Here is a 13731-nt window from a genome sequence, read left to right on the forward strand (position 1 = left end):
CTATACTGTACTGTATTATAGGGGTGCAGAGAAAGGTGCTATACTGTACTGTATTACAGGGGTGCAGAGAAAGGTGCTATACTGTACAGTATTACAGGGGTGCAGAGAAAGGTGCTAGACTGTACTGTATTATAGGGGTGCAGAGAAAGGTGCTAGACTTTACTGTATTATAGGGGTGCAGAGAAAGGTGCTATACTGTACTGTATTACAGGGGTGCAGAGAAAGGTGCTATACTGTACTGTATTACAGGGGTGCAGAGAAAGGTGGTATACTGTACTGTATTACAGGGGTGCAGAGAAAGGTGCTATACGGTACTGTATTACAGGGGTGTAGAGAAAGGTGCTATACGGTACTGTATTATAGGGGTGCAGAGAAAGGTGCTATACGGTACTGTAGTACAGGGGTGCAGAGAAAGGTGCTATACTGTACTGTATTACACGGGTGCAGAGAAAGGTGCTATACTGTACTGTATTACACGGGTGCAGAGAAAGGTGCTATACTGTACTGTATTACAGGGGTGCAGAGAAAGGTGCTATACTGTACTGTATTACAGGGGTGCAGAGAAAGAAGCTATACTGTACTGTATTATAGGGGTGTAGAGAATGGTGCTATACTGTACTGTAGTACAGGGGTGCAGAGAAAGGTGCTATACTGTACTGTAGTACAGGGGTGCAGAGAAAGGTGCTATACTGTACTGTAGTACAGGGGTGCAGAGAAAGGTGCTATACTGTACTGTATTACAGGGGTGTAGAGAAAGGTGCTATACTGTACTGTATTACAGGGGTGCAGAGAAAGGTGCTATACTCTACTGTATTACAGGGTTGCAAAGAAAGGTGCTATACTCTACTGTATTACAGGGGTGCAGAGAAAGGTGCTATACTGTACTATATTGTAGGGGTGCAGAGAAAGGTGCTATACTGTACTGTATTGTAGGGATGCAGAGAAAGGTGCTGTACTGTACTGTATTACAGGGGTGCAGAGAAAGGTGCTATACTGTACTGTATTACAGAGGTGCAGAGAAAGGTGCTATACTGTACTGTATTATAGGGGTGCAGAGAAAGGTGCTATACTGTACTGTATTATAGGGGTGCAGAGAAAGGTGCTATACTGTACTGTATTACAGGGGTGCAGAGAAAGGTGCTATACTGTACTGTATTACAGGGGTGCAGAGAACGGTGCTATACTGTACTGTATTACAGGGGTGCAGAGAAAGGTGCTCTACTGTACTGTAGTACAGGGGTGCTGAGAAAGGTGCTGTACTGTACTGTAGAATAAGGGTGCAGAGAAAGGTGCTATACTGTACTGTAGTACAGGGGTGCAGAGAAAGGTGCTCTACTGTACTGTAGTACAGGGGTGCTGAGAAAGGTGCTGTACTGTACTGTAGAATAAGGGTGCAGAGAAAGGTGCTATACTGTACTGTATTACAGGGGTGCAGAGAAAGGTGCTATACTGTACTGTATTATAGGGGTGCAGAGAAAGGTGCTCTACTGTACTGTAGTACAGGGGTGCAGAGAAAGGTGCTATACTGTACTGTAGTACAGGGGTGCAGAGAAAGGTGCTATACTGTACTGTATTATAGGGGTGCAGAGAAAGGTGCTATACTGTACTGTATTATAGGGGTGCAGATAAAGGTGCTATACTGTACTGTATTATAGGGGTGCAGAGAAAGGTGCTATACTGTACTGTATTACAGGGGTGCAGAGAAAGGTGCTATACTGTACTGTATTACAGGGGTGCAGAGAAAGGTGCTATACTGTACTGTATTACAGGGGTGCAGAGAAAGCTGCTATACTGTACTGTATTACAGGGGTGCAGAGAAAGGTGCTATACTGTATTGTATTACAGGGGTGCAGAGAAAGGTGCTATACGGTACTGTATTATAGGGGTGCAGAGAAAGGTGCTATACGGTGCTGTATTATAGGGGTGCAGAGAAAGGTGCTATACTGTACTGTTTTATAGGGGTGCAGAGAAAGGTGCTATACTGTACTGTATTATAGGGGTGCAGAGAAAGGTGGTATACTGTACTGTATTATAGGGGTGCAGAGAAAGGTGGTATACTGTACTGAAGTACAGGGGTGCAGAGAAAGGTACTATACTGTACTGTATTATAGGGGTGCAGAGAAAGGTGCTATACTGTACTGTATTATAGGGGTGCAGAGAAAGGTGCTATACTGTACTGTATTATAGGAGTGCAGAGAAAGGTGCTATACAGTACTGTATTATAGGGGTGCAGAGAAAGGTGCTATACTGTTCTGTATTATAGGATTGCAGAGAAAGGTGCTATACTGTACTGTAGTACAGGGGTGCAGAGAAAGGTGCTATACTGTACTGTATTATAGGGGTGCAGAGAAAGGTGCTATACTGTACTGTATTATAGGGGTGCAGAGAAAGGTGCTATACTGTACTGTATTATAGGGGTGCAGAGAAAGGTGCTATACTGTACTGTAGTACAGGGGTGTAGAGAAAGGTGCTGTACTGTACTGTATTATAGGGGTGCAGAGAAAGGTGCTATACTGTACTGTATTATAGGGGTGCAGAGAAAGGTGCTATACTGTACTGTATTATAGGGGTGCAGAGAAAGGTGCTATACTGTACTGTATTATAGGGGTGCAGAGAAAGGTGCTATACTGTACTGTATTATAGGGGTGCAGAGAAAGGTGCTATACTGTACTGTATTATAGGGGTGCAGAGAAAGGTGCTATACTGTACTGTATTATAGGGGTGCAGAGAAAGGTGCTATACTGTACTGTATTATAGGGGTGCAGAGAAAGGTGCTATACTGTACTGTATTATAGGGGTGCAGAGAAAGGTGCTATACTGTACTGTATTATAGGAGTGCAGAGAAAGGTGCTATACTGTACTGTATTATAGGAGTGCAGAGAAATGTGCTATACTGTACTGTAGTACAGGGGTGCAGAGAAAGGTGCTATAGTGTACTGTATTATAGGGGTGCAGAGAAAGGTGCTATACTGTACTGTATTATAGGGGTGCAGAGAAAGGTGCTATACTGTACTGTAGTACAGGGGTGCAGAGAAAGGTGCTATACTGTACTGTATTATAGGGGTGCAGAGAAAGGTGCTGTACTGTACTGTATTATAGGGGTGCAGAGAAAGGTGCTATACTGTACTGTATTATAGGGGTGCAGAGAGGGGATGGTGGGTACAGATCACCGGGGCCTTTTTGGGGGTACAGCAGTGTGAGTGGTCACGTGCACAACAAATCTCAGCCATAAAGACTTGGAAGTCCTTCAAAGTTGCCACTGGCCCCTTGGTAGCCTCCCTGCTCAGTGCCCTCCAGTTTGGCAAGGTATTGGTGGTGCCATGCGCTTTCCACTTCTCAGAAATGTTTGAACAATACTCAGATGGGGAATAAAAGCCTTTGAAAATGTTTCGTATCATTCTCCTAATTTCTGCCTTTCCACAACTTTATCACGGAGCATCTTCCGCCAGTAACCCTGTTGTGTGATCCGGACGGCCATTGGTTGTACCTGAGCAAGTTTAGACTGGTTGCTCTAAGGCAGGGGTGGGGAACCTTTTTTCTGCCGAGGGCCATTTTGATATATAGAACAATATTCGTGGGCCCGGTGCAGGCCACGCCCCCTCTGTGTGATGTCACAATAGTCTGTGATTACAGCAATGCCCGGAGCATCCTGAGGATGCTCCGGGCGGGGCTGCTGCATAGATTCTGGCTGCAGGGGCACATTCTAGGCACTGTGACACCCAGATGAGACTAGCAGAAAAAAGCTCTGAGGGCCAGACCAAATGATTCCAGGGGCCTTATACGGCCCCTGGGCCTGAGGTTCCCCATCCCTGCTCTAAGGGTTTGATAACTAATACAAAGCAGGTATTTAAGTCATTAAATGACATTAATTGTTATGATTTTGTGTAAATTCTTATAATGTGTAAATAGAGATGGAAAATGGTTGATTTCATTTAATTTATTTTACAGGGCGTAATATGACAAAACGGTAAGGATTGTGACAGGGTATGATGACTTTGTATAGGCACTCCAGAATGAGAGAATAAACCCTAATTTAGCCATTGTGCACCGCTTACACGTATGTTTTACCCAGCACACACTGCTCCATCATTCTGCCTGCGTATAGATGAAGGAGGACAAACGTAAATAATATTACTATACAATTGGGGTCTATTTACTAAGCCTTGTATGGAGATAAAGTGAACAGAGATAAAGGACCTCATTCAGAATCGGTCATTGCGGCCGCACGGTCGTAGGGGAAAGGGGCCGGACATGCAAATGAAGCGATCGCAAGTTGCGTCGCTAAGATGAGATCGTTAGCTGAACGACCGAGGGTAAGAAGCGGCCGTAAGATTAAATCACGCCCCCTTCTCGATCATAACACACGTCATCTCCTGGGATATAAGGATTAATCGCGACCATCGGGACCCATCGGAGCTGGTCGTAGAGCTTAAGGTTGACCATACCCTCTCTTAAGCACTAAGATCAGGTCAGTGCAATAACCACCCATGTCACATGTGCTATGACACTACTTTGTTACGTATGCACTCCCATTAAACGCCGTTCGCATAATTAGGCAGGCCTGCGTTCGGATCTCCACACCCCCGTTTTCAAGCACCTTCCCCTGTTACCACCCACAAACGCCTCATTCTGTCACTCAAACTACCGACCTGGCTGTGTTCAAGGAGAGAGCAATTCTGATCGTAACAGCTAGTTTGCGCACGCGCATTGCAAATTTTATGCATGCTCAGTTTAGCGAACATCGGCTGCGTACGACCGAGCGGCCGCTACGACCGACTCTGAATGAGGTCATTTATCTCCATCCAAGGCTTAGTAACTAGACCCCAATGATGTCTGTGTTTCTCCCTGTACACTGCTGCGCTAGGAATGTTGCCTGTTTGGTAAATACAGCCCTGTGCCATTACTTAGCTGCTGATTGTCTTCTGTCTGCAGTGTCCTCCTGTCGGTCAGGCTGCGTGGAGGTGGAATCTGAAACAGAAGCTGTCGTTGGCGGCAAATTTAAGATCCGGTGTATTTCATGCAAGAAGAGAGGAGAGACGTCGGCCAAAACGTTCACAGAATGGTTCTTTAAAGGAGACGGTCTGGAGAAATTTGACCAGGTGAGTTTATTAACCAACGGTGCTTATACAAAACATCCGCGTATAAAGGCTACAGACAGCGATACATGATCATTCCCGGAGAGACAACAGAGGACATCCACCTTCTGCTATAGGAAGGGATATTTGCAGTACGAGCATTAGATCATTGCAATATACAGGATGGATGTGTCTGCTCTAAGCAGGAGACTAGTGTATGACATAATAGCACTGCAGGATACCAGTTTAAATAAGTTACTAAACACTAAGGGACGTATTCAATTAGTAGCAATAATATCGGCTGAATTTCATCGCTGATACTGGCATGCGCGCTCCCGTTTTTCACCAATAAACAGGTAAAAGCGATAAATTACCAGACAAAAACAGGCGAAAATGTCAGGACATTCAGGTAAATGAGTCTGTACCCCCAAAAAAGGCTAATATCCATAGGAAATCAATTTACTGTACTATTGGCTGTAATAAAATGATTTAGGATAATTAAATTGCGTTGGTTGGCGGTAATTTGCGTATATGAACAAAATTTTGAAAAATGATAGAGAGCAATTTTTTCCCCAGGAAATTGCTGCTGCACGTAAATTGGGGGTACGTAAAAATGGGTGCAAGTATATTTTGGTGTCGTAAAAGCGCACTTTTAAAAACAGTTAAAAAAAACACCTGCTGCGGCTACGAGCAACGTTTAAAACCCCTGTTGCATCCATAGAGCCCCCCGAAATACCAGACCCAATACGTTAAACCCATTTTCAACATTTTTTTTTCACCCAAAACTTGACAGGCCATTTTTGGCCAAATTACACAAATTACAACCAACTTTTGGGGTAATTTATTATTAGGGGGGTATCCAAAGGGTTCTGAAAGAAATCCCCACGTTTTTAGACAAAAATAGGGATTTTGCATCTTGTTTTCACCTGGTCTGATATGGTGAAAACTTTTTGCCTATTTCACACTATAAAATTATTGTAGGTGTGATAACATTGTGCAAACATCGTCGATAATCGGCTGATATTGCCGCCGGCGATATTATCTCCGCTAATTGAATACGGCCCTAAAATATCTTGATATTAGAACTGTTACTTCACACTTAGGCTAAGACATACAGGGCTATATTCAGATCGAGGTGTAAGCAAGATTTCCATTACTTGCGCACTCAAGTCATAGGTGTGCAGACCAAAGTGTGCTAAGGCGTAGGGTGGGGGTGAAGTAACAGGTTATGACTAAAATGGGCGGTGAGTAGTTGCACACGTTGCCTCCTGCTGGGCTATGAGCTGTGGGTGCCGTGACACTGGCGTAAAGGGGCCTATCCATTACACACTAGGAGGTTTTGGTCGAATTGTTCACAAAGTCGGGTAATGGATAGCCGGCAAGGCCCAGTGATGCGCGTGCACGCTGGATCCTTGCCGACCCCGACTATCTGCTGAACATGCCCGTCAACCTGCCGACGCTCGTCAGGTTCGGCATGTTCAGAGATAGGAGGTCGGACTCCTGCACTGAATGACGTTCAGTGAACAGTGTTCAGTGCAGCACCGCACCTCGGCGACCTGAAGGTCTGAACGCTAGACGTTCAGTCTTTTCAGGTTGCCTAGTGCATAGGCCCCTTAAGTGTAAAGCTGATGATGATGACTGCGTGGGATTGGTCACACATGGAGAAAACACGCCCATTTATGCAAAACCCCCAAAACTGTTGCAACAGTGTTAAAAAGGTGATTTTACTCTGCACTACATACTTGCTTTGCACAAATAAAGAATGCTTCATATTGGGGAAGGGGAGTACTGCATAGAATGCTTCATGTTGGGGAAGGGGAGTACTGCATAGAATGCTTCATGTTGGGGAAGGGGAGTACTGCATAGAATGCTTCATGTTGGGGAAGGGGACTACATCATGGAATGCCTCATATGGGGGGAAGGGGAGTACTGCATAGAATGCTTCATGTTGGGGAAGGGGAGTACTGCATAGAATGCCTCATATGGGGGGAAGGGTAGTACTGCATAGAATGCCTCATATGGGGGGGAAGGGGAGTACTGCATAGAATGCCTCATAAGGGGGGGAAGGGGAGTACTGCATAAAATGCCTCATATGGGGGGGAAGGGGAGTACTGCATAGAATGCCTCATATGGGGGGGAAGGGGAGTACTGCATAGAATGCCTCATATGGGGGGAAAGGGAGTATTGCATAGAATGCCTCATATGGGGGGAAGGGCAGTACTGCATAGAATGCCTCATATGGGGGGAAGGGCAGTACTGCATAGAATGCCTCATATGGGGGGAAGGGGAGTACTGCATAGACTGCCTCATATGGGGGGAAGGGCAGTACTGCATAGAATGCCTCATATGGAGGGAAGGGCAGTACTGCATAGAATGCCTCATATGGGGGAAGGGGAGTACTGCATAGAATGCCTCATATGGGGGGAAGGGCAGTACAGCATAGAATGCCTCATATGGGGGGAAGGAGAGTACTGCATAGAATGCCTCATATGGGGGGAAGGAGAGTACTGCATAGAATGCCTCATATGGGGGGGGAAGGAGAGTACTGCATAGAATACTTCATATTGGGGGGAAGGGGAGTACTGCATAGAATGCCTCCTATTGGGGAAGGGGAGTACTGCATAGAATGCCTCCTATTGGGGAAGGGGAGTACTGCATAGAATGCCTCATATGGGGGGAAGGGGAGTACTGCATAGAATGCCTCCTATTGGGGAAGGGGAGTACTGCATATATTTTTAAAAATCATGTAATTAAATAATAAAAATCCTATTTACGTCTGGTACTCTGCATTTCACAGACCCGAATGAACTTGCTAATTATCTGCTCTGTCCTGCCATGCTCTGTCCTACCATGCTCTGTCCTGCCATGCTCTGTCCTGCCATGCTCTGTGCAGCCATGCTTTGTCCTGCCATGCTCTGTGCAGCCATGCTCTGTCCTGCCATGCTCTGTGCAGCCATGCTTTGTCCTGCCATGCTCTGTGCAGCCATGCTCTGTCCTGCCATGCTCTGTGCAGCCATGCTCTGTCCTGCCATGCTCTGTGCAGCCATGCTCTGTCCTGCCATGCTCTGTCCTGCCATGCTCTGTCCCTCCATGCTCTGTCCTGCCATGCTCTGTCCTGCCATGCTCTGTGCAGCCATGCTCTGTCCTGCCATGCTCTGTCCTGCCATGCACTGTCCTGCCATGCATTCTAATGTGTTTCCATTGCGGTCTGTGATTTTTAGCAATTTTAGGACTCACAGTGATATTACATCCCAGTCACAAACCAGAAGCCTCCAACCTACGTACCTCAGCTGGAGGGAACCACAGCGTCAGGTCTGCGCTTGAGAGCAATTCTGAATAGGTCACAAAATGCAGCCTCTTCTCCAGTTATTTCTCACGTTCTACATTGCACTCGCAATAAGGCCCAATGTACAGAGATAGGATTATATACCGAATAAGAGGTAATCAGCTTTTCACTATGCCACAGTTTACGGGTTACCAGTACATTCTGCTCCAACTGTACACCGAAACTTGCTCCATTCCAGACAAAAGCTGTCTTCCTCAGGGGCTGCAGCCCCCCCCCTTTCCCCCAGTAAAATCCTCTGCCTTTTGGGCAGCCCTACAGGGCTTCTCGGGGCTGCTACCAACCTCGAGTAGCTGGTCTAGTGTAATGCGCATCCAGTGTTGGACTGCAGCATGAAAGGCCCACTGGGGGACTGCAGTGGCAGGGGCCCACACTTTGGGGTGTGGTCAGTTATCACAGGGATGAGGCCAGCCCCCACAGGCTTGGACAGACATTAGAGACCATGTAACTGACCCTCTAATAGAGTAACAATGTATAATTCAAGTGCACGGTCTGGAACATCACATTAGAGCAAGTGGTGGGGCCCTCAGGCAGTGGGGCCTACCGAGGATTTCCCCTGTACCCCTGTGGGCCAGTCCTACCCTGTGCGCATCTATCTATCTATCTCATATCTCTCTCTCTCTCTATATATATATATATATATCTATATCTTGGCACTCCTCCTCACACAAGCACAAGTCTCCGGTGCCCTCTGCAGGAAGAGACAACTACACCACCACCGCCAATCAATTCAAAAGTGCTCTATTAGACAGTTACATGTACTCACCTCCCAGATACAGAGGGACACATCTATACAGGGGCTGGGTATGTGCCGCACCCAACTCGCTCGGTTTTACCCATATCATACACGGTACCAGCAGCATGGCAATATTAATGCCATAAATGTATTCTGCAGAAAAAGAAGGGGTCCTTTGACGCTGGGCTGCGGGCTTATATGCTTTGATCAAATCATGACAAAATCCCCTTGGTTTTATTTGCTGCACACACACAGATTTGCAGTATATTATTGTTAGCGCCGATAGCAAAAGTTTTTCCCCCTTGTAGTGCCCCCAGTAGTAGTGCCCCCCTTTGTAGTGCCCCCAGTAGTAGTCCCCCCCTTCTAGTGCCCCCAGTAGTAGTGCCCCCCTTTGTAGTGCCCCCGGTAGTAGTCCCGACCCCCTTGTAGTGCCCCCAGTAGTAGTGCCCCCCTTTGTAGTGCCCCCGGTAGTAGTCCCGACCCCCTTGTAGTGCCCCCAGTAGTAGTGCCCCCCTTTGTAGTGCCCCCAGTAGTAGTCCCGACCCCCTTGTAGTGCCCCCAGTAGACACACGTAATAAAAAAAACAAAAACACTTCCCGCTCCCACCGCCACCATCATCTCCTCCGTTCGTCCTCCCGGGCCGGGACACTGCATTATGGGAGAGACGTCATGACGTCTCTCCCATTACCCACTACAGGAGCTGGAAGATGGAGTGGCACCTGCAGTAGGCACAGCGGCAGTCAGTGAGAATCTGCCAGACTCTCATTGGCTGCCACTCAAAACAAACGCACAGCTGCCGGAGCCGGCGGCTGTGTGTTTGTCAGTCACTGTATAGCGCCGACCGAACTCCGTCCGGTCAGCGCTACACGCATGGTGCAGCCTGTTTCACAGAGGCAAAGACTGCCCACGGCCCGCATGGCGCTGCGGCCCAGGGTGCACATGGCACCCTGCCCCCTGGCCCAGCCGCCACTGGTCTGATCAGCGATGGGCACAATGTTGATGTTGGATACATTGGAGCATTTTTTTGCCACTGCGCATCAGTCAGAGTCACACTGCGCACATGTGGCGATGGATTAGCGATGGCGGTCGCAGATAGGATATTCTTTGCAAAGTGAGTGATGGGTAGTCAGCAATTGGGGAAAATAATGGGGATTGGTTAGAAGAACGCAGCAGGCGTGTCGGGACCGTTTCCTGGGCGTGGTCTAGTGCGGCTCTGCGAATTCATTCTCAGCTGCAGAGGCCCCGTCTAAGGAGTCTTACAGCATAGACTTACTCAGACGTACAATGTGCGACCGATGTTTCCGATGCTTTTCTATGTAAGCAGCGAATGTGAGATGCCGGAGGCATGTGTCTCAGTGCACAAGACATCAGCTAAGTCATTAGCGTATTTTCATAGGTCCTCTGTGTACGCAAATGCAGTCGTGACGACTTTTGTGTCCGTCTCTGATCGGGCCCTTTGTAAGAATATCTGCTGTGCCGCTGTAGATTAACAAAAAGTGTTTTCCCCTAAAAAACCCCCCAAAAAACAAAGCACAAATTATGTTTGCGCCCATCTCAACGTGAACCCCTAGGTGTGTAACAACGAGTCCCTCCATACATAGGGCACTACTTCACAGGCACACTTTGCTCCACGCTGGGCGCATTGCACATGATCAAGCAAATTGTCTTCTTCCCTCCTGATGTCTCCAGTTATTGCTAATTATAGATGCAAATAAATGGGAAACACTCACTCTGGCTCATCTAAACTTGTTGGTGACGCATTAAATGAGGTCTTCTGGTTTTATATTCCGCTACATCCCACCGGCAGCCATCTACAACTTCAAAAGATCTTTCTTTTCCAGCTTTGAAATCTTTGACAGATTATTAAACAGATGTGAAAATTATAAATATTCAAGCAGTCCTTTAACTTATTTTTAGAATGTTATCTGTTCGTGCTATAAAAATATATCTAATATATACACTGAAGTGCCAAAAGTCATAGGATAGATGCCTAGTATTGCATAGGAATCCCTCTAGCCTGGCGAAGTGCATCAACTCAATGTGGCATTTGATTCCATGAGTGGACAGAAGACCTCTAGAGAGATGATGACCCATTCCATCTGGGTAGCTTCCCAAAGCTCCCTGATATTTGTAGGTGCAGTATTGTGGGTGTGAATGGACTTCTCCACCACATCCCACAAATGCTCGATTGGGTTCATGTTGGGTGAACGTGGAGGCCACACCATTAATCAGAACTCTCCAGAATGCTCCTCAAACCAAATCTGGACAATTTAGGACTGATGACACAGTGCATTATACTATTGGAATATTCCATCGTTGTGGGGAACATGACGTTCATGAAGGGCTGGTCATCAAACAATGCAATGTAGTGGTTACCGGTCAATGATGTGTTCAGGCGGACCAGCGGACCCAGCCTATGCCACGTGAACACACCCCACCACCAGCCTGTACGGTGCGTAGTTAACAACTGAGGTCCGTGGCCTCATGTGGTTTGTGCCACATCTGAACCCTATGATCAGACCGAAACAACAGGGCCGTGCCACATGCTTCCAGGGTCCAAGTAGTGACGTCACAAGCCGATGTGAGGCGCTGTGTCTGGTGTCGTAGTGGTAACAGAGGCACTCTGATGGGTCTCCTGCTCCCATATCCCATGAAAGCTAAAGAAAAATGCACTGGCACAGGCAAACACGGGGGGCCATTCCAGTTGCCTGGAAACTTCCCTCCCCAGCCCACACCATGACCACAATAGATCTAATAATATAATAGAATGTTACTAGTGCTGCATGTTCTTCTCAGTATCACAAATTAAATAATTAGCATCACCTGGGGATCTTTTAACATGTGTCAGACAGTAATAAGTACACCTGTGCACCAACTAGGAGATCTGGAAAACATGTACTATTAGGGGTGCACTGCTATAGACCACCAATAGGGTTACTTATTAATACCATGTAATAATACACTATTCATTGCATAATGCATCCAGGGCAGTGTTAGGTTCTTCTGCTGCTCCCCCAGACTCCCGGAATTGCTCCCATGATCTGGAATGGTGCCACATCTGATATAAAAACATTCAGCTGAGGCAGGATGGCCCTACTGCCACATATAATGGTATACCTTCACTCCCTTGGTCTACATGACACTGCCCGCTCCTGGCTGTCCTCCTACCTCTCCGACCGATCCTTCTCTGTCTGCTCTCAGGACTCCTCTTCCTCCCACTTCCACTAACAGTAGGAATTCCCCAAGGTTCTGTTCTTGGACCTCTCCTTTTCTCCCTATGTATACATACTCTTTAGGTGAACTCATCAACTCTTTTGACCTCCAATATCATCTCTATGCTGATGATACTGAAATCTACCTTTCATCCCCCGACCTCTCCACCCTCTCCTCACCTGTATCTCTAACTGTCTCTCTGCTGTCTCTATATGGATGTCCCAGAGCTTTGTTAAACTTAATATGTCTAAGACTGAGCTGATAATTTTCCCATCCTCTTCCATCACCTCACTTCCCACAATTTTATTATCTACTGATGGCACAACTATCTCCTCTAGCCCCAAAGTGCGCTGTCTTGGAGTTAACCTAGACTACTTCCTCTCCTACGAACCACACATTCAGCACTTCTCACAGTCCTGCCGTTTCCATCTAAAAAATATTTCCAGGATTAGACCCTTTCTCACCCAGGATGCCACTAAAACCCTCATCCACTTGCTGGTTATCTCCAGATTGGACTACTGTAACCTTCTCCTAGCTACCTCCCAGTCTCTCACCTCTCTCCACTACAATCGGTCCTCAATGCTGCTGCTTGGCTCGTTCTACATCTGCTTCCCCTCTCCTTCAAGCCCTACATTGGCTCCCCTTCCCCTTCAGATGCCAGTTCAAGGTTCATACACTTTCCTACAAAGCCCTCACCAAATCCTCTCCAACATACATTTCTGACCTTCTCTCCCTCACACTCCCACCCGTCCACTTCGCTCATCTAATGCATGCCGCCTCTCTTGACAACTGATTACTTCCTCACACTCACGCCTCCAAGATGTTGCCCGTGCTGCTCCCTACCTTTGGAATGCTCTCCCTCTCCCTATCAGACTCTCCACCTGTCTACAAATCTTCAAACGGGCTCTCAAGACCCGCTACTTCATCAAGGCCTTCCAGCTCTCATCCTAACCCACCTCATGCTGTTTCCTCCCTATCTTCCCCTTCTGTGTCACGCCTGTCTGTCTGCCCCTCCCCTTCTGTGTCACGCATGTCTGCCCCTCCCCTTCTGTGTCACGCCTGTCTGTCTGCCCCTCCCCTTCTGTGTCACGCCTGTCTGTCTGCCCCTCCCCTTCTGTGTCACGCCTGTCTGTCTGCCCCTCCCCTTCTGTGTCACACCTGTCTGTCTGCCCCTCCCCTTCTGTCTCACGTCTGTCTGTCTGCCCCTCCCCTTCTGTGTCACGTCTGACTGGCTGCCTCTCCCCTTTAGAATGTAAGCTCTCACGAGCAGGGCCCTCTTCCCTCATGTGCTTCTCCTTACATTTTCTTCTACTCCTTACTCCCCATAGGGCACATAACACGTGACTGCCAACTCCCGGCTGCTT

The 13731-nt window shown here is 47.4% G+C and overlaps 1 protein-coding gene across 1 annotated transcript in view; it reads left to right on the plus strand.

Moving 5' to 3' along the window:
• Positions 1-13731, plus strand: part of SCN1B (sodium voltage-gated channel beta subunit 1) — a 117845-nt gene that overhangs the window by 78462 nt on the left and 25652 nt on the right. Inside the window, exon 3 of the mRNA XM_088480869.1 lies at positions 4933-5099. Within this exon, the coding sequence (XP_088336995.1) occupies positions 4933-5099 (167 nt within the window). The remainder of the gene's footprint in view (positions 1-4932; positions 5100-13731) is intronic.

This window comes from Taudactylus pleione, unplaced genomic scaffold (assembly GCF_031769625.1).
Source record: "Taudactylus pleione unplaced genomic scaffold, aTauple2 ptg000257l, whole genome shotgun sequence".
Lineage (NCBI taxonomy): Eukaryota > Metazoa > Chordata > Amphibia > Anura > Myobatrachidae > Taudactylus > Taudactylus pleione.